Genomic DNA, 25,099 nt, shown 5'->3' with positions numbered 1-25,099 from the left:
CCGTTTGAGTCATTTGAACGTTGTTGCAGTAAGTCTGCGATAGAGACAGTGTAATTTTGGTCAATGCAGATTCGATGTGTTAATTCAGCGAAAGACCAATATATAGTACTGCGTCATAGAAACCGATCTCTGAGACAGAGACAAGTGATAATTACCGATATATAGGTGTTATTCTTCTGTCCGATATCATGTTCTTGTTGAACGATATTATGGTTTATTTAATTTCCGACGCAGTAATAATTTCAAGACATGATTACTCACACAAAACACCAAATACTGAAACTAATAATGTCTAATAGCCTATTTAAGTGTCAAGTTTCCCCAAGCAATGAAACAGCGGAAAAAGACTATTTTCAAATTTCCTTATGAAAATAATGTTCATTAGTTGCCTGAATCATTAGTGTGCACAGACACCATTGTTTCATGGATAGCTCCCATCATTTGTACATTCAAAATGAGACAACGCCTTTTTGTGATTTCCGCATGTGTGCAAGGTGAATTATTCTCACCGACTGCGAACGTCATTAGTCTCACAATGTCCTCCATGCTTACCAAGCAGGGGGAACGAGGCGAGCAGCAGCAGGATTGTATGCTAGAATCACAAGCCCGGCAACGCTGTGATGAATAGTGAGCCATAGCTAGCTAAAAATAACACGGCAGATCGCCAAGTGCTATTTATTGACATAAAAATACACAAAATAAATAACAACAAAACAAGATTTCCAGAATCACAGCAGAGATCAATACTATCTATTGTGATATCTACGAATGGAACAGTTTCATGTCTCTTTGTAAACCAAGCGTTACCACCTAGCGACTTACTTTCTTCATAGTTCACTTCAAAACATCACTTGTGATATATGTTCAGCATACATGTTTGTGATTATATTCTCTTTGTATAACAAGTCACTGTAATGTTGAAAATCTTGAATCTTAATGACAAGCAAGACGTCAGAGAAACGCCACCACCATTTCGAGGCAGCCGTCCCGATATAACACCGTCAGGATCTCTTGGCACATTTCAATGAACACTTTTAATGAGGTTTGATAACATTCTGATGGCTGATAAGTCACTTATGCTCTGTCTTGTCCACTCGAATTTCATTTCCTTATTTGGCTGATCCTGATTTCGTTAGCAGAATTTAACCGCTTTCCGCCAAACCTCCCCATAAACAGACGACCGTACCGTTTCTTCATGTCTGTGCCAATGGCTCCGTTGTATGGGACGTACTCACTTCTCTTGTAGGGGAAGTAGCCGAAGGTGTTGCTCATGCCGAGTGTCCCATATCGCTTGCCCAGGCTCAGTGGTCCAGACCCGCTCCCCATGCTTAGAGTGCCGTATCTCTTGCCTAAATTTAATGTGCCATACCTTTTTCCCAACTCCGACTCAGATAAAAGATCGCTCTCCTTGCCGATGTTGAGAGTCCCGTATCTCTTTCCCATGTCGCTGTATAGTCCTCCAAGGTTGAGTGTCCCGAACCTCTTACCCATGTTCGGGTCCCGGCTGCCTAAATAGCCTAAATAACGGTTGCCCAAGCCAAGCATACCGTAACGCTTGTTAAAGTAACTGCCCAGGTTAAGGGTTCCATATCGCTTACTGAGGCCCAAGCTTCCCCATCGCTTATCCAGTTCACCGTCCAGTTGGTCGTCGAGCCTCTTCCCCATATTACCAAGATTTAGAGTGCCAAACCTCTTCTCGGCCACATAATCAGACTTGGGTGGAACATATTTGGGTTTCTGGCCAAAGAACAACATTCCGTACCGCTTGTCATAAGCACGCATTGCCTCTTCCTCATGTTGTGGTCTGTCGCCATCTGTGACGATATCCAGTACGTCTCGAAGACATCGGACAGGGTCGTCAACACAGTTCTTACAGATTTCTAGGGCATCGGCGTCGCTGCAACATTCGCTTGGTGGAAGTGAAAGCGCCGCCGGGAGCTGTGCACACGCTATACAGATGGCAGCCACCCTCTGGTCCTCCTTACACCACCCTAAACCACCCATCTCATCCTCCTCATCATCATTATCATCATCCATCTCTGGGGCCTGCGTGACCTTGGCTGCCTCGCTGCTACGGGACTTGGCGTTGTCGGTGGCATGCACGGCCATCATGGACAGAAGGACCAGTAGAAACACGGACAGCCGCCTCATCTGAAAACAGAGGACACACTTAGAACATGTCAGTTCCAATGTGATTACATACCCCCAATCGCACCCTACGGGAATAGGGGCCGGATAGGTCCATAGTACATCATGCTTATCGCATCTGACTGATACGAGGACGCACTTGTAGGGATCCTAAATCGGGAGCACTGTGATGGGATAGATGGTTGCTCACTACCACTGACTAATGACAACATAGTATAAATGATCAAGGTAACTATCACAGTTGTAGCGACATTTCTGTGTACTCTTCACTGTACGATCGTAGACACTACACCATCACGTCTTTGCAATTGTGATAAAGAAGTTGATAATTCACACCATATATAATTAGTTGAATAGTCTAAATGCCACGCACTAGTTTCATTACTTGCATACCGCTGTGATGACAGCACCGTGAAATGATACACTGTTGTACAACTAGTATCCTGTCTGGTTCAGTCAGTCATGGCTATATAAACCTTAGATTAAAGTGACGTCTTTGGTACCATAAAGTCAAATTCTGATTAGTGTTCTAGCTAACAACGTGTCTCGAGTGTCCCTACTGTTTTCCCTGGTGTGCTGGCTGTGTGTAGGCTGTGTGCTGACTGCTGGTGCTACACCTGGCTGTATGCCTGGCAACACACGTACAAGTTCCGTACCAGGTTGGTCAAGAAATTAATTCTTTTCTAAACTCAAAACATGACTGAACAACACAAAACAGTAAAGGCTGGTCAAACAAGTCGCAGTTGTCAAAACACGTGCCTGATATCTCGTGCACGATTGATGTTACCAGTAAAACTTCGAATGTTGTCTGTGATCGGTTTTTGTCTTAGTGTATCAGCTAAACAAACTTAGGTCAAACTCAGGAATAGGCAGTTTGTTACATAGATCCATTCGTGTGTTACAATCTAGACTGGCCTGGTTGTGTGTACATCCTGCCAGTGTTGGGGGATCGGTTGTATTGTAATGTCTCTAACATCGACCAGCGTCTCCGCGACCTGACAAGGCGGTGGTGGCTGTAACCGAGGTCGATGCTGCCAAGATGTCAAGTTTGTTTCCTTCCCCAGTTCAGAATGTACAAGCGGACAATAATAAGCCGAACTTTTAAACGAAGTCAATTATAGAAACCAAATATCAAATCCTCATTTATTAATAGTAACGAGAAGGTTGCCGAAGTGTCTACATTTGATCAGTTGAGGCTACTTTTAGCCACAGAAAACAGACAATAGTCCAATACGCCTACGGACCACCGGCTTTTCAAATAGAGGCGATCCTGGTAAAAGCTCTGCTGCTTTCTTTACCCCAATGAAACCAATGATGACTTCACCATCTTTTGTATAGAGCCATTTAATTGTGTGTTTGTGCTTATTTCTGTCGCTCGGGTCTGCTTGTTTCTAGACATACGTCGATCACCACCGCTCACCGAAAATGGAAAAATCGTGTTCATTTGTAGAACCGGAAGTCGTCTGCGACAACAAATGACCTCCGCCTTTCTGCTAATTTATAACTTTTGTAAATGGGATTCAAGACAAATGAAGCCACTACCCTTCGTCCATTATTAAGACATATTTTCAGCTCAGTGGCTATGGCGGAAGTCGTGTTTCTACAAAGAGGCCCATTTCCGGAACTGGTTAAGGACCTTGATCATTGTTGATTGATAACAGTAAAACGTTTCTGTCAATTCTTTTTAGTATCTTATGAATTATGCTGCTCGCTTGATCTTGTGAGAGGCAGGTGGTGCGTGCGTGTGTGTGTGTGTGTGTGTGTGTGTGTGTGTGTGTGCGTGCGTGCGTGCGTGCGTGCGTGCGTGTGTGTGTGTGTGGGGGGGTTTACTAGGATTATAATTTAGGTTTGGTAGCAAATAATCTGTATGTGTGCAAGTATGTAGATGCTGGTCAATGGATGGCGGGTTCAGCAACATCATTTGTTATAATGTCAATACAAAATAATTCTTCAGGCCTTACTTTAAAAAATGAAAGTACTATAAAAGGTATTTTTATGCATCGTTTGCTATTGATTTTAAGGTTGCCTTTAATGTTTACCTTTTTTCAAACTAAAAACATCGAGGCATGATGAATGATTCAAAATAATATTAGCTAATAAATGAAATCTACACTATTTCGTATATATCATATATCAACACTCGTCGATAAGAGTGGCCAAACTCCGAAACTCTCATGTTGATATCACAAGACACTCTGGTGACATTCTCTCTATATATATATGCACAGACAGGGTTAACCACATCACCGATTACCAGGTCGATAGAAGTCCAAGGCGTTTCACGGTAGGAGAAACGTTTCATGTCTAACTGGTATATCCCTATTATTAGAATGGAATTATTTTGTCAAACAAAATGTATATTTCTTCTCTGTAGCAGCCTGTAGCAGATTGGGGTGATTTAGACAAGCCATGAATGTTCGATAAATTCGGCGTTAAGTAAGTCCTTCAAATGTCGATGATGTTGCTGGCATTCAAGATGCTGCATCAGCAGTACAAATCAATGCCGTTTTGCAGGGCCACCCTCGCTGCTCAACAGACTCCTGTCGCAGTGTCGTGCGGTAGATCTGCTCGCGGTGGTTATTGCATCAACCCCATGTGACGCTCGCAATTACCAAACTCAATCTTTTCATGAGACAAGCGGGCCTCAAGACCCCCGGGATCATCTGCAGGTTTCATAATACACCTGACAAATCTGTACAATTAGGCTGCCTGTGTTGTGTGCAATTATGTTCGTATTGAACAGGGTTATCTACCCTAGGGCCACACTTTAATTAACTCGGTCTGTCTTGCCCGACATAACCGCTCTCCTTCGCCTCTATGCCACTGGTGCTCCCGTCGCCCTCACAGCCCGCTTGATTGGTGGTGGCAGTGTGTGTGTGTGTGTGTGTGTGTGTGTGTGTGTGTGTGTGTGTGTGTGTGTGTGTGTGTGTGTGTGTGTGTGTGTGTGTGTGTGTGTGTGTGTGTGTGTGTGTGTGTGTGTGTGTGTGTGTGTGTGTGTGTGTGTAATCGGCGTGGGGGTGGGGGTGTGGTTGATTTGTGATTCGTGCCTATGTAACTGTAAGTAGAACGAATGCTTCGGTGCACACGGTGATATCTACGTTACATCCAGCTTCATGGCTTGAATTGAGAGACGGGTGACGAAGACGGCTACGGTGGGGCTCACTAATTATGCGTCACCACATCGTGTACATCGGTGCTCACTGTATCAACCACTGGTTTGTCTAACTCACACTCCTTGACTTGCACGTTTTCGTGATGAAGATAATATTATTCGAGTTTACTTTTGTATCGTTGATATTACATATAATATTTAGGAATACAAACGAGAGCATTTGGCGATCATAATACCATTTTTATGTTCCTATTATGTGATACTTTCGATACGGAAACACGAGGGTTTTAGGTTCTTCATCATATGATAGGTTTATGCCATATTGTCATTCACTAGAGTGATTTTAGAAACCGCATGGAATACAATGTCTAGGTGTATTATTGAGATTGGAAAGCACTACTTTCAGTTCCCGAAAGCATGACCCCTAGCAACACCGACTGATTGCTGACAAGATGGTGTGAACTCTGCACGGAGGGTCTTAGATCCTACACCAAGACGTCTTTGTAATTGTGCTAAACAAGTTGATAGTCTAATGGTCATATCATTAGTTGCTTAATCTAAATACCAAACACTTGTTTCATCATTTACTTGGCGCTGTGATATAGTACCGTGAGCTACACGCGTTATCCTCAGATTGCATTTTCGTTTATACATACTTTTATCAGTACGACAGTTCTACGACTTTCGCATATTAATACTATCGTGGATTCATGATATTTGGGGGCTTTGTTCGTGTTTGTAAGCAGTGCGTCTAGGTAAAACTGAGTCAGACAAAGTAACTGCCTATGTGACATAATGAGGTGAAACGTGGGTTTCTTTCTTGATTTGTCGTTGGTTTAATTCATCCTCCCCTGACAAATAGAAAGAAAAAGGCAATCTGAGCGTTCAAGCCTCGCACATTGCGCTAACGCGCTATGAGATATTTAATGTTCACCGAGTTTGGTTCGCCGCTTTTAACAGTGTGCTGGTTACAGCAGGGCTTCTTGTTGTGAGAGGAAAGTGATGCTGAACGGTCTGGGTATGTTCATCTCCTATCGACGTGTTCCACACGCGTATGCTCAAGTATGTCTTCTTATAATCAATACCATGTTGTTTCCCTCAGTTCGATCCACTATCACAGCCGCAAGGAGAACTATATATTCCCATAAATCTCCTATTCCTCATCTAATGATAGGTTGTTTGGGTCCTGACGCCCCCAGCGGACAGTAAATGGGTATTCCATTGTGGGACATTAATCCAACTTGTGGACTTCCAAACCTCCGAGGTCGCACCCTAATACCAGCTGAGCTGTTCCTCCAAATGTCAAGAAGTTGTATAACGGCAGCCCGCCAGAGATTGCCGGACGCTCTACTCAATCCACTTCTAATGGTATTGGTAACAAAAGCGATGGCATTTAGGAAGTAAAGCCGAACTAAACGTAATGCTTGTGTGAAAGAATACAAGAACTTACAGGTTTTTTCTCGCTCTAATTATCCCCTGGGCAGAGACAAGACGAGTATTCCAACTGACACACTAGTCTGAACTGATTCTAAATAGCAGCATGCGACTGAGACCGAGGTCTGTGCAAGTAGAGGAGATGTGGAGTCTGACGTTATATTACTCTCTCTCTCTCTCTCTCTCTCTCTCTCTCTGTAACAGGACAATTGGCGTCGTGTTGGTAGACAGCTCCTCAACATGTTTGTTCATCTACAACCACAAACGCGTGGTGACACTGCAAGTTCCAGCCGCTAGCCATCACATCCTTCGTGTCATCCCCAGCTTCAGACCTGATTCTAAGGAACAGTTATTAACCCAGGTAATACATCACTGATGGGAGCTGGCGCCTGGAGTGGCAATTGTAGAATCTATTCGACTGTAAATTAGATGCATTAGCTGAATAACTTAATAGTCTTATTGAATATTGTCAAGATAGGATGTGTTGCTTGATTAAAAGACCAATGCAGAGACAGTTAGACAGATAAGTTGAAATGATATTTATACTCGATGCTGCCACGGATGTTCTTGACTAACCGAGGTTCCCCTGAATGGAGTGAGTGAGGTTATATTTCAAGTCGTTATGTAAGGACGATGTCAAAGAGTGTAAAAAAGCACCAGCAACATTTACATCATAAATCATTTCCAGAGTATTGTATTTTAAAAAACCCATACTCGGAATATGAAAGGAAATCTGTAAGTCCTCATACACTAGGATTGTGATGAATATTTATATAACTGTATTCCAAAACCGTGTCAAGGTCTGTTCTCAAGTTTGTTGTTTAACGCCGCACTCAGCAATATTCCCGCTATATGAAGGCGGTCTGTAAATAATCACATGTAACAACACATGTAATCTAATTACCTTTGAACTAAGAGTCTAAAACTACGGATACAATCTATGTCTACATGTTGTATGTATACGGCATACTGACTGACCATTTCAACGTGAGCTTCTACTCGGGCAATACATCTTGTGAAGCTGCAGGTATTCGTGTGTTAACCGTGGCCATTTAGACATCAACAACAATGCTGCACGTGCTGTATCTACTCGTATGAGGGACAAATCAAGTACTATGCTCAAGGTGTGATTTCAGTCAGAAACAGATTATATTTTCTATGAGTGGTTGAAGATGTACACGAGTAGCTAACGATTATTAATGTTTTACCCACAACGAAAACCTGAAGCAAAATTATTTTTTAAAGAAATTTAAGAGAAGGCAAGAAATGAATGTATCCGTCATGAACGGGGGCGCTATTTTTCATATTAATAACAATGTTGTGAAGGTGGATATGTTTGGAGAATATATATACAATATATTTACCAACATACTGCCCAATGTTAACATGTGATTTAAGCGCACACCCAGTGTAGTAGTAGGAGGACTGACGTTAACACGCTCCTTTATAGAAACAATCTCTTGTCTTCTTTGACAAGTTATTTAATTCAAGTGTAAAATATGGCTTCAAAAGTTTCTCTTAGCCAGGTTTAGTCAATATGAGTGTTAAAGTTGTTTAGAAAACATACAATCGCATTAACGGTGAATATAATCTGTGTAGCGCCATTGAGTATTTCATATGTAGTTCGAAGTGCATATCGAAAAATCTCTTTCAAGATATATGTCGCTGATATTCGGCAGATATGGTTATTGAAATCCCCATCAGCACAACAGTGTTTTCATATAGCATCTCCCTTTGAATCATGTAAGTCTTAAAGAAAGTAACAAAGCGAGAGTTAATGACCTGAATCCGACTTATTTGGCCTGACAATTGTCAACTCAAAACCTATTCTCTCGATGTGCCGTCATAGTGTTAAACATGCTTGTATGCGGTGGTAGAATGTTTAGTCGTACATGAGACATTGTAGAAATGTAACTATCATCGTCGGGGGATTTGTATTCCTTTGCTTTGTACCAGGTGCCCGTTAAATTGATTATATCACAGTCGATACCCGGGACGGCACAACACTAATTATTGACAAAATGCCTTGCTATTTCCCAGTGTTCATACTGTTAGTTGCTGTGGTCGACGGATACACTGAATATGAAATACAAGACATTGGTCATATTAGCCGCAGTACATCAGCAGTGGGGACAGTGGTCACACCCAACACCAAGGTTTGATTCCTCCCACTTTCTCTCCCTGCGGTAACGGGGTAGGGTGGGGATAGTGTTAAATCAGTGTAAACTCATCCCCACAAGCAACGGGGACTATCACGGCACGCACCTTGGAAAGAAACAATATTAAATCGCGACTCCACCTTAATAATGGTATGAGATAATGTATCTAATAGTTCTAACTAACTTAGACGTGAGAACAGTCGCACTGTCACTGAATTTTTAGATGGTTGTGAGTAAGTAAGTAATGAAACCTACAACTTTGTGGATAACAACTTCTGGTTTATTGTATAAAGCGACGTTTCGATGTATCTTGTTACACCGTTATCAGGCTGGATAACGGGGTTAGAATCTTACGTCGAAACGTCGCTATGTATATTAAACCAGAAGTTGTTATCTTTAAAGTTATATGTTTCCTACTGTCACTGAAAGTGGCGTCATTCTTATAACGCCATAAAATGTAATTGAAAACATGACCATGGGTGACGAATACAAAGCCAGGCTCCGCCTGAGAATCAGTGAGTCAACTGTTCCTACCTTCCTGCTCGTGCTCTTCAGGACCCAGGTTGTGTGTGCATCCACTGAGGTGGTACCATGCGTTATAAACTGCGACTCCCAGCCTGTGATTGGCTGACTGCCCGCCCCCATCACAGTCCAGGTTTACTTGTCAATACTGGCTGCTGCTATTCTGTCAACTAGCAGCCCCCCATCTCTTGACGATGTACACAGACCTAGGCTAGGCAGCTTTTCCGTGTTATGTCAGACTCGGTTGTGTTTTTATTGATTTAAAGCAGTTGAAATCTCGCCTCCATTTCCGCCTCTTAACGGTTTGGTCAAACGATTGATGTTGATCTATCGTTGTGAGTTAATATTGTGTGAGCTGGCCCCCGTGCTAATGGCAGGGACACAATTTGAGGTCAGGATAACCCCCCACTCCATCCCCGCAGTTCCCCTGCACAGGACCGGTAGGCAGGCAACCCTACTTCCACCTGGACATGAGTGAGTGAGTGAGTGAGTGAGTGAGTGAGTGAGTGAATTGGGTTTGACGCCACTTTCAACAAAATTTCAGTGTTGGTGGTGTTTCAGCTTGGTGTGGAAAATCACTTTTGTGAAACCCACGAGAACGGAAATGGTGCTGTCAAAACTAGAACCATTATCAGGGAGGAAATTCGAGATTCCAACCCACGACAATAGGTTTCTTTACGCAAAAGAGACGCAGATATGTAAAGCCATTTGTGGATCTTAGACGACTGTGCCAGCAGTGCCCTTGACATGGTTGTGTGGAAAGGGCCCAGATAAGTAATTAACCTATTGTCGTTGAAAGACGGAAACAGATGAATGAATATGTTCTCACATTTGAGTGTGAATCAGATCCAGAGTAAGACTGTGGCATGTTTCTTATATATAAACTAAGCGGCAAAAGAAAGTATAAGTTGGCAATTTGTAATTTTCCTAAAAACAGCGATAACTAGTGGAAAGTGGGTATTGGGAATATTGGGAATATTGGGAATATGACTGCCCAGGCACCTTTGATAGCGCTCGTGCGGTGACAAAAAAATGGTGAAACAGGTTTTCCGCCTATGGCATAAACTTCACGTGCATGTTAGCTGTATAAATGCGTTCGTCTGCAGGGTATAACAACACGTGATGAAAGCACACAAAAGAAATGCCACGACTGTCAGGGGAGCAGAGAGAGAGAGCCATCGGTATGGCCGAAATAGAGGCAACACAGGTCCAAATTGCCAGAAGGAATGGTTGTACACCATTGACAGTAGCCAGGCTGATTCAACGGTACAGGCAGACAGGGAGGACAGGCTTCGAACCGGACGACCCCGAGTGACAACACCACTGGGAGACGGTCAGATACGGCTCATTCACCTGCGAAACAGATTCATAACAGCGACGGCGACGGCAGCAACAGCGTTCGGACATCCCATTAGCCAACGTACAGTACTACGACGACTTCGTGCTGCTGGAATCCGAGCGTATCGTCCTTTCCGAGGAATGGTACTGACTGCTCAACATCGACGCCTGAGACTGCGATGGGCGAGGCAGGTTCGACGCTGGCAAGTGAGAAATTGGCGTCGAGTGCTGTTTACGGATGAAAGTCGGTTTAACTTGTTTCGAAATGACGGCAGAGAACGAGTTTATCGACGCAGAGGGGAACGTATGGCTCCGGCGTGTATTCGAGAGGTCCATCCATTCGGCGGGGGAGGTGTCATGGTGTGGGGCGGTATTTGTGGAGATCAGAAGACTGATTTGGTGATTATACATGGAACACTGAACGCTGTGCAGTACAGAGACCAAGTGTTGCAGCCAGTTGTGCTTCCGTTCTTACAAAACCAACAACTGGGGACATTGTTTCAACACGACAATGCCAGGCCCCATACTGCAAGACTGACTCGGAACTTTCCATACCAGCAGAACGTTGACGCCTGCAAACTCACCCGATATGAATCCTATTGAACATCTGTGGGACCATCTTGACAGACGGATTAGAGCACGCCATCAGCCTCCCGTCAACAGACAAGAATTGCAGCAGGCCCTGAGAGGCGAGTGGCAACGGATTCCCGTCCACGTCATCAGAAGACTGACGTCATCGATGAGGCGGCGTACCACCAGCATGCATTGAGGCAGCTGGAGGTCATACACGGTTTTGAAGGCAACTGTGTCGACAATGAACTTGTAGTGTCTGACAATTTTTTGGTGACATTTCAGACAAATTTTGAAAATGAAATTTCTTACCCCACCATTGTTTTCCTTGAGCTTACATTACCTGTGATTGCACAATTTCATTCAAACTTTGGTTGATCAATCACAACAAAACCTCTTCTTGTTATTTTTTTATCGATCATGGAACTCGACCTATACTTTCTTTTGCCGCCCAGTTTATATGCTAGTTTTCCCTCTATCATCACCACAAGCGTAAGTCAAAATCAACGTTATAGGATAATTTCATCATGTTTAGAAATGCTGAACAAATAGTATTTTCCGCGAAATGTAAGAATTCGGTCAACTGTCGAACTCCCAATTCCCTGGAACCAGTATGTGATAGTCTGTAGTGGTTAGAAGACGCATGACTTACATGCAGTCCGACAAGATACAGGAGTAATGGCGCTGATGGCGGTCACTGGAGTAGTCCTATATACAGGTGTATAGTTTTATACAATTCAGAACTAAACGAACAAATATGAAACGAAATATTGCAGAGGAATTCTCTTGTAGATATGTCCTCGATGACTGGAAGGAGGCAGTCGGACACACTGCCCAGGACAACACTGTAGAAAGCTGTGATGGCGGTAAGCCCGAATATGTTACTGCACTTCAAGTGCACAGGTCCTGTCCAGTGTGGGGTTTTTTCACTACCTTTAAGCGGTTAATGTCATTCCACCCAATCTAAATCTTCATCCGGACCACCTGCTAACGTATAGGTGTCATGAAGTGCTTCTCTTGCAGATCTAAGCACGATGTGCTGATAACACCTGCTAACGTATATGTGTCATGAAGTGCTTCTCGCAGATGAAAGCACGATGTGCTGATAACACCTGCTAACGTGTAGTTGTCATGAAGTGCTCCTCGCAGATGAAAGCACGATGTGCTGATAACACCTGCTAACGTATAGGTGTCATGAAGTGCTCCTCGCAGATCTAAGCACGATGTGCTGATAACACCTGCTAACGTATAGGTGTCATGAAATGCTTCTTGCAGATCTACGCACGATGTGCTGATAACACCTGCTAACGTATATGTGTCATGAAGTGGTTCTCGCAGATCTAAGCACGATGTGATGATAACACCTGCTACATGTAGGTGTCATGAAGTGCTTCTCGCAGATCTAAGCACGATGTGCTGATAACACCTGCTAACGTATAGGTGTCATGAAGTGCTTCTCGCGGATCTAAGCACGATGTGCTGATAACACCTGCTAACGTATAGGTGTCACGAAGTGCTTCTTGCAGATTAAAGCACGATGTGCTGATAACACCTGATGACGTGTAGGTGTCATGAAGTGCTTCTCGCGGATCTAAGCACGATGTGCTGCTAACACCTGCTAACGTATAGGTGTCATTGAGTTGTTCTCGCAGATCTAAGCACGATGTGCTGATAACACCTGCTACATGTAGGTGTCATGAAGTGCCTCCCGCAGATCTAAGCACGATGTGCTGATAACACCTGCTAACGTATAGGTGTCAGGAAGTGCTTCTTGCAGATTAAAGCACGATGTGCTGATAACACCTGATGACGTGTAGGTGTCATGAAGTGCTTCTTGCGGATCTAAGCACGATGTGCTGCTAACACCTGCTAACGTATAGGTGTCATGAAGTGCTTCTCGCGGATCTAAGAACGATATGCTGATAACACCTGCTAACGTATAGGTGTCATTGAGTTGTTCTCGCAGATCTAAGCACGATGTGCTGATAACACCTGCTACATGTAGGTGTCGAATGCTTCTCGCAGATCTAAGCACGATGTGCTGATAACACCTGTTAACGTATAGGTGTCATGAAGTGCCTCACGCAGATCTAAGCACGATGTGCTGATAACACCTGCTATCGTATAGGTGTCATGAAGTGTTTCTCGCGGATCAAAGCACGATGTGCTGAAAGGATAACTATTTGATTTAACAATTACTTACAGATTAAACAGTGTAGCTGTGAACTTCTCTCTGGCAAACAATTCTGACGCTTTAGGGATGAACCACACCACATATTTCTATCCAACGAGATGTAGGTATGGCGGTAACGTACGCGATATTCACTAGATCAACCATTTAGTACGTTTTGAGATTGTGCATTAAGCTGGGTTGTTTAAAAAGCAGTTACACTATCATTAAATCATTGTGGCAAGAAGTATGGAAAGTTTTTAGTGACGGTTATACCTGGTATACACAAGTTATACAGATCATGCCCTTATCATAACTTTTTATGCGTATCTGTTTGTTCGCGCCGATGCAGGATTCTCAAAGTTAACCAAAGCATGGTCACTTACATCCACGACCAATTTACATTAAAGTTACTATTAAATTCTAAGCGTAGAGTTCAGCACTTAACACGACTTCCGTCAAAATCTCAATGTCTAGACCCTCTGCCGGTTCAACACTGCCACGTGACCGGACCGGAAGCAGTTATGGGGACAGGGCAGGACCACGTGACTGTGTCGGGGGTAGATGAAAGCCTGTGAAGTCTGTGTGTGAATAGTCTCATTAGAGAAGCCACGGAGCACTTTACAATCAATCTTCTCTCGTGTGACATACGCTCTGCATGTCTTCATGAAGCACAAATGGCATTTCAGTAGTCTTTCACGGGAACAGCTATCGCTGAAATTGTCAGAAAGTAACATATTTGTTGGGGTAATTGATCAATTATTATTAGTCTTTTTCTATTGGATATGACGTTTATCACATTCTTTTTTTACCAGACCCTAGTGTGCTATAAAAGATCTCCGCCGTCTGAAATGTTAATTGATTTTTGATATATATTCTTCAGACAGAAAACCAAACACCTTTCACGAGGACCTCAAACACATATATGGTTTATACAAACCGTCTTCTGTGGGTTTTGTTTATTAGAAGGGTATAGTGGACGAAATGGTTTGGGTTTTAACATCAAAGATGATCCTTTTATTCCTCACGCTAAATTCTTATCGTATGCTCCATACACCAAACATTGTACATTGTATTTACTTACACATGCTCAAATATGCATGTAAGGTTAGAAAAATTATATAATATGTGTGTATGTCCCCTCCTACCTGTCGCCCTTGTTTCAGTTAGTCATACATCAGTAAATCACATATTGTGATGAATATTGGCCTACTAGACCTAGACTTTGCTTGTTTTGGCCTTTTTCAGCCTTTCTCAGATCCAAGATGGCGGCTGTAGACCGAAGACAACAGACGACACCGGATGCCGTCCATTAGCGGCGTTGAGTAACTGGGATGAAAATGGCGTAAAGCACGCTGTCGCTCCTGTGAGTGTTTACAGTGATAAGGAAACTTGTCGAGAGTTAAAAGTAAGTGTTACTTGTCGAGACAGCCATTTGCATACCTGTTTAAGAACCAATATTGCTGGACAATGTATTGAGTTCTCTTGACTGTTTCAACGGAACAATTGATCTAAGCACTTCAACGTGTGTATCCGGAAGACAGTCGTAGGTGCCGAGCAATCAATACAGGTGGACAAAAAGGCATTTTGTGGCTAGTTGACCAGCGGGGCATCTATTGTCCATGCCAGGGCAGTAACCTCGACAATGTGTTATAGATGATAAATGATAAATAAAACACCAAATGGTGCATTGATCAACTTGAATTGTCGAAACGCGTGACCATGGAAATTATACGACCACTCTGACCACGTTATACTTGTAGACAATACAACTCGATCCACGTTACTTACAGACAATACCACTCGATCCAAATTACTTACAGACAATACCACTCGATCCACGTTATTTACAGACAATACCACTCGGTTCAAGTTATTTACAGACAATACCACTCGGTCCATGTTACTTACAGACAATACCACTCGGTTCACGTTACTTACAGACAATACCACTCGGTTCATGGTACTTACGGACAATACCACTCGGCCAATGTTACTTACAGACAATACCACTCGGTCTATGTTATTTACAGACAATACCACTCGGTCCATGTTACTTACAGACAATACCACTCGGCCCATGTTACTTACATACAATACCACTCGGTTCATGTTACTTACAGACAATACCACTCGGTCCATGTTATTTACAGACAATACAACTCTGCCCACGTTTCTTACACACAATACCACCCGGTCCATGTTATTTACAGACAATACCACTCTGCCCACGTTACTTACACACAATACCACTCGGTCCATGTTATTTACACACAATACCACTCGGTTTGTGTTATTTACAGACAATACCACTCTGCCCACGTTACTTACACACAATAACACTCGGTTCATGTTACTTACAGACAAAATACCACTCGGCCCATGTTATTTACAGACAATACCACTCGGCCGAGGTTACTTACAGAAATAACACTCGGTCCATGTTACTTACACACAATACCACTCGGTTCATGTTAATTACAAACAATACCACTCGGCCCATGTTACTTACAGACAATACCACTCGGTCCACGTTACTTACAGACAATACCACTCGGTTCATGTTATTTACAGAAAATACCACTCAGTTCATTTTATTTACAGACAATACCACTCGGTTCACGTTACTTACAGACAATACCACTCTGTCCACGTTATTTACAGACAATACCAATCGGTCCACGTTACTTACAGACAATACCACTCGGTTCATGTTACTTACAGACAATACCACTCTGCCCACGTTACTTACACACAATACCACTCGGTCCATGTTACTTACAGACAATACCACTCGGTCCATGTTATTTACACACAATACCACTCGGCCGAGGTTACTTACAGAAATAACACTCGGTCCATGTTACTTACAGACAATACCACTCGGTTCAAGTTACCTACACACAATACCACTAAGTTCAAATTACTTACAGACAATACCACTCGGTCCAAGTTACTTACAGACAATACCACTCGGTCCATGTTACTTACAGACAATACCACTCGGTTCAAGTTACTTACAGGCAATACCACTCGGTCCGCGTTACTTACAGACAATACCACTCGGTTCAAGCTACTTACAGACAATACCACTCGGTTCAAGTTATTTACAGACAATACCACTCGGTCAACTTTACTTACAGACAATACCACTCTGTCCATGTTACTTACAGACAATACCACTCGGCGGTTGTTACTTACAGACAATACCACTCGGTTCATGTTACTTACACACAATACCACTCGGTCGATGTTATTTGCAGACAATACCACTCGGTTCATGTTACTTACAGACAATACCACTCGGTCCATGTTTTTTACAGACAATACCACTCGGTCCATGTTACTTACACACAATACCACTAGGTTCAAATTACTTACAGACAATACCACTCAGTCCAAGTTACTTACAGACAATACCACTCGGTCCATGTTATTTACAGACAATACCACTCGGTTCAAGTTACTTACAGGCAATACCACTCGGTCCTCGTTACTAACAGACAATACCACTCGGTTCAAGCTACTTACAGACAATACCACTCGGTTCAAGTTATTTACAGACAATACCACTTGGTCAACTTTACTTACAGACAATACCACTCGGGCCATGTTACTTACAGACAATACCACTCGGCCGATGTTACTTACAGACAATACCACTCGGTTCATGTTACTTACACACAATACCACTCGGTCGATGTTATTTACAGACAATACCACTCGGTCCATGTTACTTACAGACAATACCACTCGGTCCATGTTTTTTACAGACAATACCACTCGGTCCATGTTACTTACAGACAATACCACTCGGTCCATGTTATTTACAGACAATACCACTCGGTCGAGGTTACTTACAGACAATACCACTCGGTTCATGTTACTTATACACAATACCTTTCGGTTCACGTTACTTACAGACAATACCACTCGGTTCATGTTACTTATGATTACAAATGATTTTTGGGCAATATACTCTCTTGGTCTCTCTTTCTGTGTGTCTCCTTTTCTCTCTGTCCCACACCCTCTCTTTCTAGATAGCTCGCCAGTGTATTGTACTTGGTTAGCCCCACATGTCCACAGTTGATGAACCTGAGGTGGGAGGTGGAACCACTACATTCCCCAACACACCCACCATCCCGGAGAAGTCATCTCTACATTTAGCCGTACAATTCTATTTACCCTTTATTCAATAACCCTGACTGACTGAACAGGAAGGGCGTGGCCAGTTACCAATACGTGCTACAAGTTGGGTTTATCGTGAAGCAGCAGTGGAAAGGGCTAAAACCCGTCTGTCATTGGCGTCATCGACTTAGCGAAAAGGCAACATCCTTGCTTTTGTACTTAACTTTACATGTCAGTCCAGTGTCCGTTGAAAGGCCTGCCCACATCACGTGCCACGGTTCAGTCGATGCATTGGTAGATGGAATCATACAGGCTATTCCAGTAAACACGTGCACAGAAATACACTTGACAAACGTTTTGGCGTAATTGTTAAAGGAAATAGTCAAAAAAGATAGAAGGCGTCCAAAACATTTGTTGATACAACACACATACCGTCATTGGAACATTGGTCTCCATATATATACTATATGAGAACACTTCGATGCATTTCAAGAACATTATTGGTTGTTGTACAATGCGACCCATTCAATATATTTAGGACTGAAAAAATAATTCTATTGTTCTGAAGGATACGCACATTCCGGTCGAGTCACAGACAGAGTCTTCATCAGGCGAGCGTAAACTACATGTGGGACTGCTGTATCACACAACATAGGACAGGAGGGGTACGTATTTCTAAACTGTTTACATCATTATCGGTGCCTATATCTTTAAGGTGAAGTTCTATGAGAAACCCCACATGATATACAACACACAGGATGTATACCACATATGTTATATTCCACACATGATTAACAACACACAGAATATATACCACAAATGATGTACGCAACACATGAGAACCAACACACAGGATATATACCACGCATGATAAGCAACACACAGGATATATACCACACATGAGAAACAACACACAGGATATATACCACACATGAGAAACAACACACAGGATATACACTACACATTATAAGCAACACACATGATATATACCACATATGATGTACGCCACACATGAGAACCAACACACAGGATATATACCACGCATGATAAGCAACACACAGGATATATACCACACATGAGAAACAACACACAGGATATATACCACACATGAGAAACAACACACAGGATATACACTACACATTATAAGCAACACACATGATATATACCACATATGATGTACGCCACACATGAGAACCAACACACAGGATATATACCACACATGATAAGCATGACAACAGGATATATACCACACATGAGAAACAACACACAGGATATACACCACACATGAGAAACAACACACAGGAAATATACCACACATTATAAGCAACACACAGGATATATACCACACATGATTAACAACACACAGAATATATACCACACATGATGTACGCCACACATGAGAACCAACACACAGGATATACACCACACATTATAAGCAACACACAGGATATATACCACACATTATAAACAACACACAGGATATATACCACACATGAGAAACAACACACAGGATATATACCACACATGAGAAACAACACACAGGATATACACCACGCATGAGAAACACCACACAGGATATATACCACACATTATAAACAACACACAGGATATATACCACACATTATTCACAACACACAGGATATACATCACACATGAGAAACAACACACAGGATATATACCACACATGAGAAACAACACACAGGATATACACCGCGCATGAGAAACACCACACAGGATATATACCACACATTATAAACAACACACAGGATATATACCACACATTATTCACAACACACAGGATATACATCACACATGAGAAACAACACACAGGATATATACCACACATGAGAAACAACACACAGGATATACACCACACATGAGAAACACCACACAGGATATATACCACACAATATAAATAGCACAGAAGATATATACCACACATGATAAACAAAACATAGGATATATACCACACATGATAAACAACATACAGGATATATACCACACATGATAAACATCACACAGGATATACACCCTATATTATATATATTGCCGTTGTAATTTGCTTTAGCTTACAAATGTCAATATTCATATACAAAAAGTCCTTTGGTTTAGATGTCAGCTATTGTGTATTGTATGTGTTAAGGAAAAAAAGAATTTTATTCAGACACACAAGTTTCAACCTATTTTAAGTAAAACGGCTGTGTGCAGAGAATTGGATTTTCTGCTTTATATACGACTGTAAATTTAACCTCATACTTTAAGTCTGTCTTTGACTCTTAATGGTTGAGAGTAACATGTTTTATACACCAGTTCCCGTGTGTCTGCCTTAGAGATGTACACACAGGCTGCCACGACGAGACAATACATGTTATTAGCCGGTAATGATGTAGTGTCCAGATACTCGGTCTGTCATTAGTAGATAGTCCATGTGAAGGTAATCACAGTGGGGCTGTGCGAGTTTTATAGGTGTTGTGCGGGTGCGCTACATTGTATATTGCTCAAGTACAACGCTCATTAATAGGCATTGGAAGATGAACAGTACTCCTGGCACAAAGCAGGCAACGCACGGCAGCGTCAAGGGACATTAGTTGTTGTCACTGTGCTGCTGACTATTGATGAACAATTGTGATTTGTGGGAGATAAGTGCACTATTAAAACTTTAATATTGACAGTAATAATATTGACGGTTATAGGTTTCAGGAACCTGAACTAGAGATTTGTAATTAAGTCCTACTTGTAGGCTGTAGAAGTCGTCCGTGTGTAATACGTCGTATAAATAGCTTAAAGAAAACGTGAAAAACGTCTTTTCTCTTACAATACGTTTTGATATATGTTTAAACGTTATGCCTCTCAGAAATAGTACCTCGATGACATGTTGGATGTCCCGTTGTATAACGGCAGACTGTATACTTGACAGTTTGCCCCTGGAAAACCAGTGGTTGATACAAATGTAGCTGTACACATGTCTTAGCTTGTGAATTACCCACAAGTTACTTCCTAGGACGTGACACCTTCGTTACCCTCCCAGTATCACCCCTGCCGCCATGGTATTTAGAAAAGCTTTTACGACTAGTTTATTACATACCAGATGAAAGTACGTTTGTTTATTGACTCAAACTGGATTGATATTACAGACTAAGGAAAAGCATCTTCCCCTTACACCCTCCCTTTAAATGTGAAATGTGAAATGTTACATGTATTTGAGTCAAAGCCACACGTTTGTCACATGAAATTGAAAACACAACCTGCTAAGCTGTTTGTCGAGTGTCTTTATCTGAAGCTGTCACTACCTTCTGGCCATGAGATGGTTATCAAGGAGGAGGCTTTAAGTTAAAGGTGAGTGGGGTAACCACATCAGATTCGGAGGGGATAGTGGATCCTAATTTGAAGTTCAAGTGCGAAAATGGCATGTCAGGTGCAAGAAATGTTTGAGATTCAACACCGCAGATGAACCTCTGAACCTTTTATAAAAAATGTAAAATAGGAACTGTAGCTACTGGTAGGGAAATGGACTGACCAGATCATATAGTTAACATGTCCATCCATCAGCTGTTAAAATTGTGCTCTGTGAGACTGTAGAAAACATTTAATGTCAACAAACAAAACCAACGACTCAATTTGTTTAGAGAGAGTGGACAAAGAGGATGCTGAGATTTCAAATGCAGGGAGAGAAAGTTGATAATGTGCTTGCTCTCAGACCAGAGGGGTTTCAAGAACCTGTATAAATTATGCCATTGTATCGATACACATCCCTTCCAAGTTGGAGACAGGCCGTTTACATCCACCAAATGTGCTGAGGTTAAGAAACACATTGATTCAACGTTGAGCAAGGTTCATCGTGTAAGTTCTTGGTCAGCGCCAATTGTGCTTGCAATAAAAAGAATGTGTCTAAAAGGAGATTTTGCGTGGAGTATCGCCGTTTGATTACATGATACAATTTTATTGCTTGACTGGAAGCTAATTCTATACCATTTTGAACATGTATTGGCAGGTGAAAGTAAGCCCAGAAGATAAAGAACAGACGGCATTTACCACACCATTTTGGCTTATTAAATTTGAATCAATGCTTTTGGATTAACAGGAGCAACAAGTGAGGTGACGTGAGGTAAGGTGAAAGGGGTTTAATGTCGCGTTCAAGATTATTACACTTATATAGTACCATCTTTTAACGTCTTGTGGTATGAAGCGTTCGGGGATCGAACCACGGACCTTCTGCTCTCTGAGCAGACGATTTACCACACTCAGGAGCACCAACCACATTCCAGCGACTCTTGGAAATAGTATTCCCTGGCGTGCAATGGGAGGTGTGCTTAGTAATTTTCAGTGGAAATGTGGAGGAACACAATTCTCACCCCATAACAGTGCAGGCAAGGCTCCAATAAAAACCAAAATAATGTCATTTCTTAAACGAAATGTCTCTACCCTTCTCTTGTCTGATAAAGAGAACGGTTAGAGACTGATCCACACACAACAAAAGCTGTGTGAGATCGAGCGACACCCACTAACGCCATTGAAGCGAAACAATTCTTAGGATTTGCTTCACTCAACAGACTGATATTACTACTGCACTTCACAAGCCAACCAAGAAGCAGTCGTTGTTCAAGTAGGATTTCGATGCTTTCAAACTGCTGAAAGATTAACTAATGTCTGCGCCAATAATAGCATGCTCACACTTTGAGTATCCATCTACTTTAGATACAGATGCCTCAGATATTGGCATAGTATGTGTCATATCTCAGGTTAAGGTTCTACTTCAGCAGATCACTTTCAAAATCTGGAAAGAACTGTGTCATCCATAGGGAACCTTTGGCGCTAGTTGCTTCCATCCATCATTTTAGAAAATTCTTACATGGAAATACATTTAAAGTGAGGGCTGATCATAAAACTTTAAAATGGCTTCAACATTTTAAAAAACTGGAAAATCAACTAACTCTTTGGTTGACTCGTCTCTCAGAGTATTAGTTTGAAACTTAACACAGACCAGAACTCAAATGATTCCATGCAAGCAGAGTGCTAAAAAGAAGTCAACATATATACATTTCAACAAATTAAACATCAGTAAGAAAAGTAGTTGGATCAGTGAACTGAATCACAAGATGTTTTTTGAGAAAGAAACATCTTTTGAATTCTGGGCATTGTGGAAAAAAGAAACAAATCTTCAAATACAGCACCATGTTCTCAATCTGTATTTTGAAAAGTATTATGAAATACTAGGTAAGGTGAAATGGGGTTTAACGTCGCGTCCAAGATTATTGCACTTATATAGCGACGTGCATGTACGTGTGTGTGTTTGTGTGGCTGCTTGTACTAGTCCGGACTGATGCCGATTTAAAGTGCTAGCACACTGAGATACCATGCCTCAGTTTAACATGAATACCCCACTGAGACACGGTATACTGACTCCGAGCCGACCAGTCCTTGTTTTAGCCCCTTAATGCCGAGCGCCATACAGGGTATCCATCTTTTAACGTCTTTTGGTATGACGCGGTCGGGGATCGAACCCCGGACCTTCCGCTCTCCGGGCGGCGCTCTACCACTAGACCACAGAGGCGGTTTATGAAATACTACTGGTAGTGCTTAGGTCTATGGTGGAACACCAAGTTCCAGCCAGGCTGCTTACACACGCTTTACATGAAAAGCATTTATAAAAACGTAATACGGAACTCTCAATATTTATGCATAACTCCTCCCACTGAATCCAAAACGAGGCCGACGAACTACCAACTTTGATGATTAATAGTTTGTGTGTAGCATTGAAATTAAATCTAGTGACTAGTACTGTGTTGATCGAAGTACATTCTTAATAATGTGGTTGACGTGCATTTATTCCAATTTCAGATAACAAAATGCACTGTCGTTTGTGGCAAACACTTCAGAGAGGAGGAGAAAAGAAAAACAATCTGTAAAACACTCTTGACACCAGGTATTTCTTTTAATGTTAATCTTAATTACCATCTAATTTAATTTATAGGCTAGATCTATGTGTGTTATGTTTCCGAAGTTGTGTCTGTTTCAAATATATATATATTAATGATTTAATCACAATGAAATTAATGTTTCCTTTTAACAACATGCACATATGAATTTGTTTTATATGTTTGCACGGTATAAGATTTTCACACCTGCAATCCAGCCAGTCCAGGAAACGTTCAGCAGAAGTCCTCACAGATGGGTAATTAAAATGATTCTCTTTATAAAAAAGTAAAATTGATCACTTTTTGTTGATTTATAATGAATATAATTATATTGATATATATAATATAACCTTCCCATGAAACTCCAAACATCTTCAACAGAAATATTGTTGTTCTAATTTAATGGAGAAAACAAAATACATGTCAGTCATGAGGTGTGTGTTGAAAACATAAATGATATTTATGAATAATATTACCAATCATGTTGAAATTACAGGCAAAACATACCAATGGGCACAGATGAAGCAGCAGATGATGTTGACCAGGTTGATCAGCTTGATGAACTACACAGAAAACTCAGAAATGATCGCCTCCCTCAGTATCCATGTTGAGCGAACCATCCGCAGAGTAAAGGAAAATCATATATTTGACAGCATTATTCCCCTTAATCGTGTTGGATCCATCAACCAGCTTTGGACAGTAGCTGCTGTTCTTACCAACTACGAAGGTCCACTTATACAAGATAGGTTAAAATAGTATCAGTTGCTACTTGTATACAGCACCATAAAACTGTAAAATAGCTACAAAGTCCGAATTAAAAGAATTTTTTTTATTATATTATTGTTATTTCAAAATACAATGTATTGTGTATATAATTCAAGAAAGTTTGTACATGTCTCAAACAGTGTTAGCAGTTAAAATAGCACACTGTTCACCATAATGAAAGATCCATGAAGATCCGGGTTAGTATAGGTCTTCAGTAACCCGTGCTTGCTGATTGGGAGGTCAGACTCGCTGACTTGGGTGATGCATGTCATTGTATCCCAATTGCATAGATCGATGATTATGATTTCAATAACTGGATTGTCTGGGCTGGACTTGATTATTATGAGACCGCCGTCATATAGCTGGAATATTGCTGAGTGTGGTGTTAAACAACAAACGAACCATAATCAAAATTTGGTTCAAATCTGGACAAGCTGGAATGGTATTGTTACTGACATGACAAATATGAGGTTACTGTGTTGTACACTCCTGACTTCTGCTTCAATAAATTTAATTACTTCTTTATTTTCAGTAGTTATTGGAAATATTATTATGGATAGATACAAGTATCTACAATAGATCAGTATCCTTATGTCATTATAAATGTCAACCCGTGAAGATACGTGGTAAAAAAATAGGTCTTCAGCAACAATGCTTGCCGTTAAAGGTGACTATGCTTGTTGCAAGAGGCGACTAACGGGATAGGGTGGTCAGACTCACTGACTTGGTTGATGCATGTCATCAATCCCAATTGTGTGGATCACTGGATTGTCTAGTCCAGACTATTGTCTACAGACCACCATCATATAGCTGGAATATTGCTGAGTGCTGCATTAAA

General features: G+C 41.6%; 1 protein-coding gene and 1 long non-coding RNA gene across 2 annotated transcripts; one reads left to right on the top strand and one right to left on the bottom strand.

Annotated features, from left to right (window-relative positions):
- Positions 1-659: 659 nt before the first annotated feature.
- On the bottom strand, positions 660-9,514 carry LOC124119827. The gene is made up of 2 exons (XM_046482477.2): positions 9,388-9,514; positions 660-2,151 (listed from the first exon to the last, which is right to left on the bottom strand). Exons 1-2 carry the CDS (start codon positions 9,496-9,498, stop codon positions 1,102-1,104), a joined length of 1,161 nt encoding a protein of 386 aa, XP_046338433.1. The 5' UTR covers positions 9,499-9,514; the 3' UTR covers positions 660-1,101.
- A 13,919-nt stretch (positions 9,515-23,433) lies between these two features.
- On the top strand, positions 23,434-24,061 carry LOC124119818. The gene is made up of 3 exons (XR_006858714.2): positions 23,434-23,504; positions 23,715-23,753; positions 23,993-24,061. It is a non-coding gene; the product is annotated as an uncharacterized LOC124119818 (long non-coding RNA).
- Positions 24,062-25,099: the final 1,038 nt, after the last annotated feature.

This window comes from Haliotis rufescens, unplaced genomic scaffold (genome assembly GCF_023055435.1).
Source record: "Haliotis rufescens isolate VD_foot unplaced genomic scaffold, xgHalRufe1.0.p SCAF_8, whole genome shotgun sequence".
Lineage (NCBI taxonomy): Eukaryota > Metazoa > Mollusca > Gastropoda > Lepetellida > Haliotidae > Haliotis > Haliotis rufescens.
Note: the sequence above shows the minus strand (reverse complement) of the source record. Positions and strands in the feature narration are given on the sequence as shown.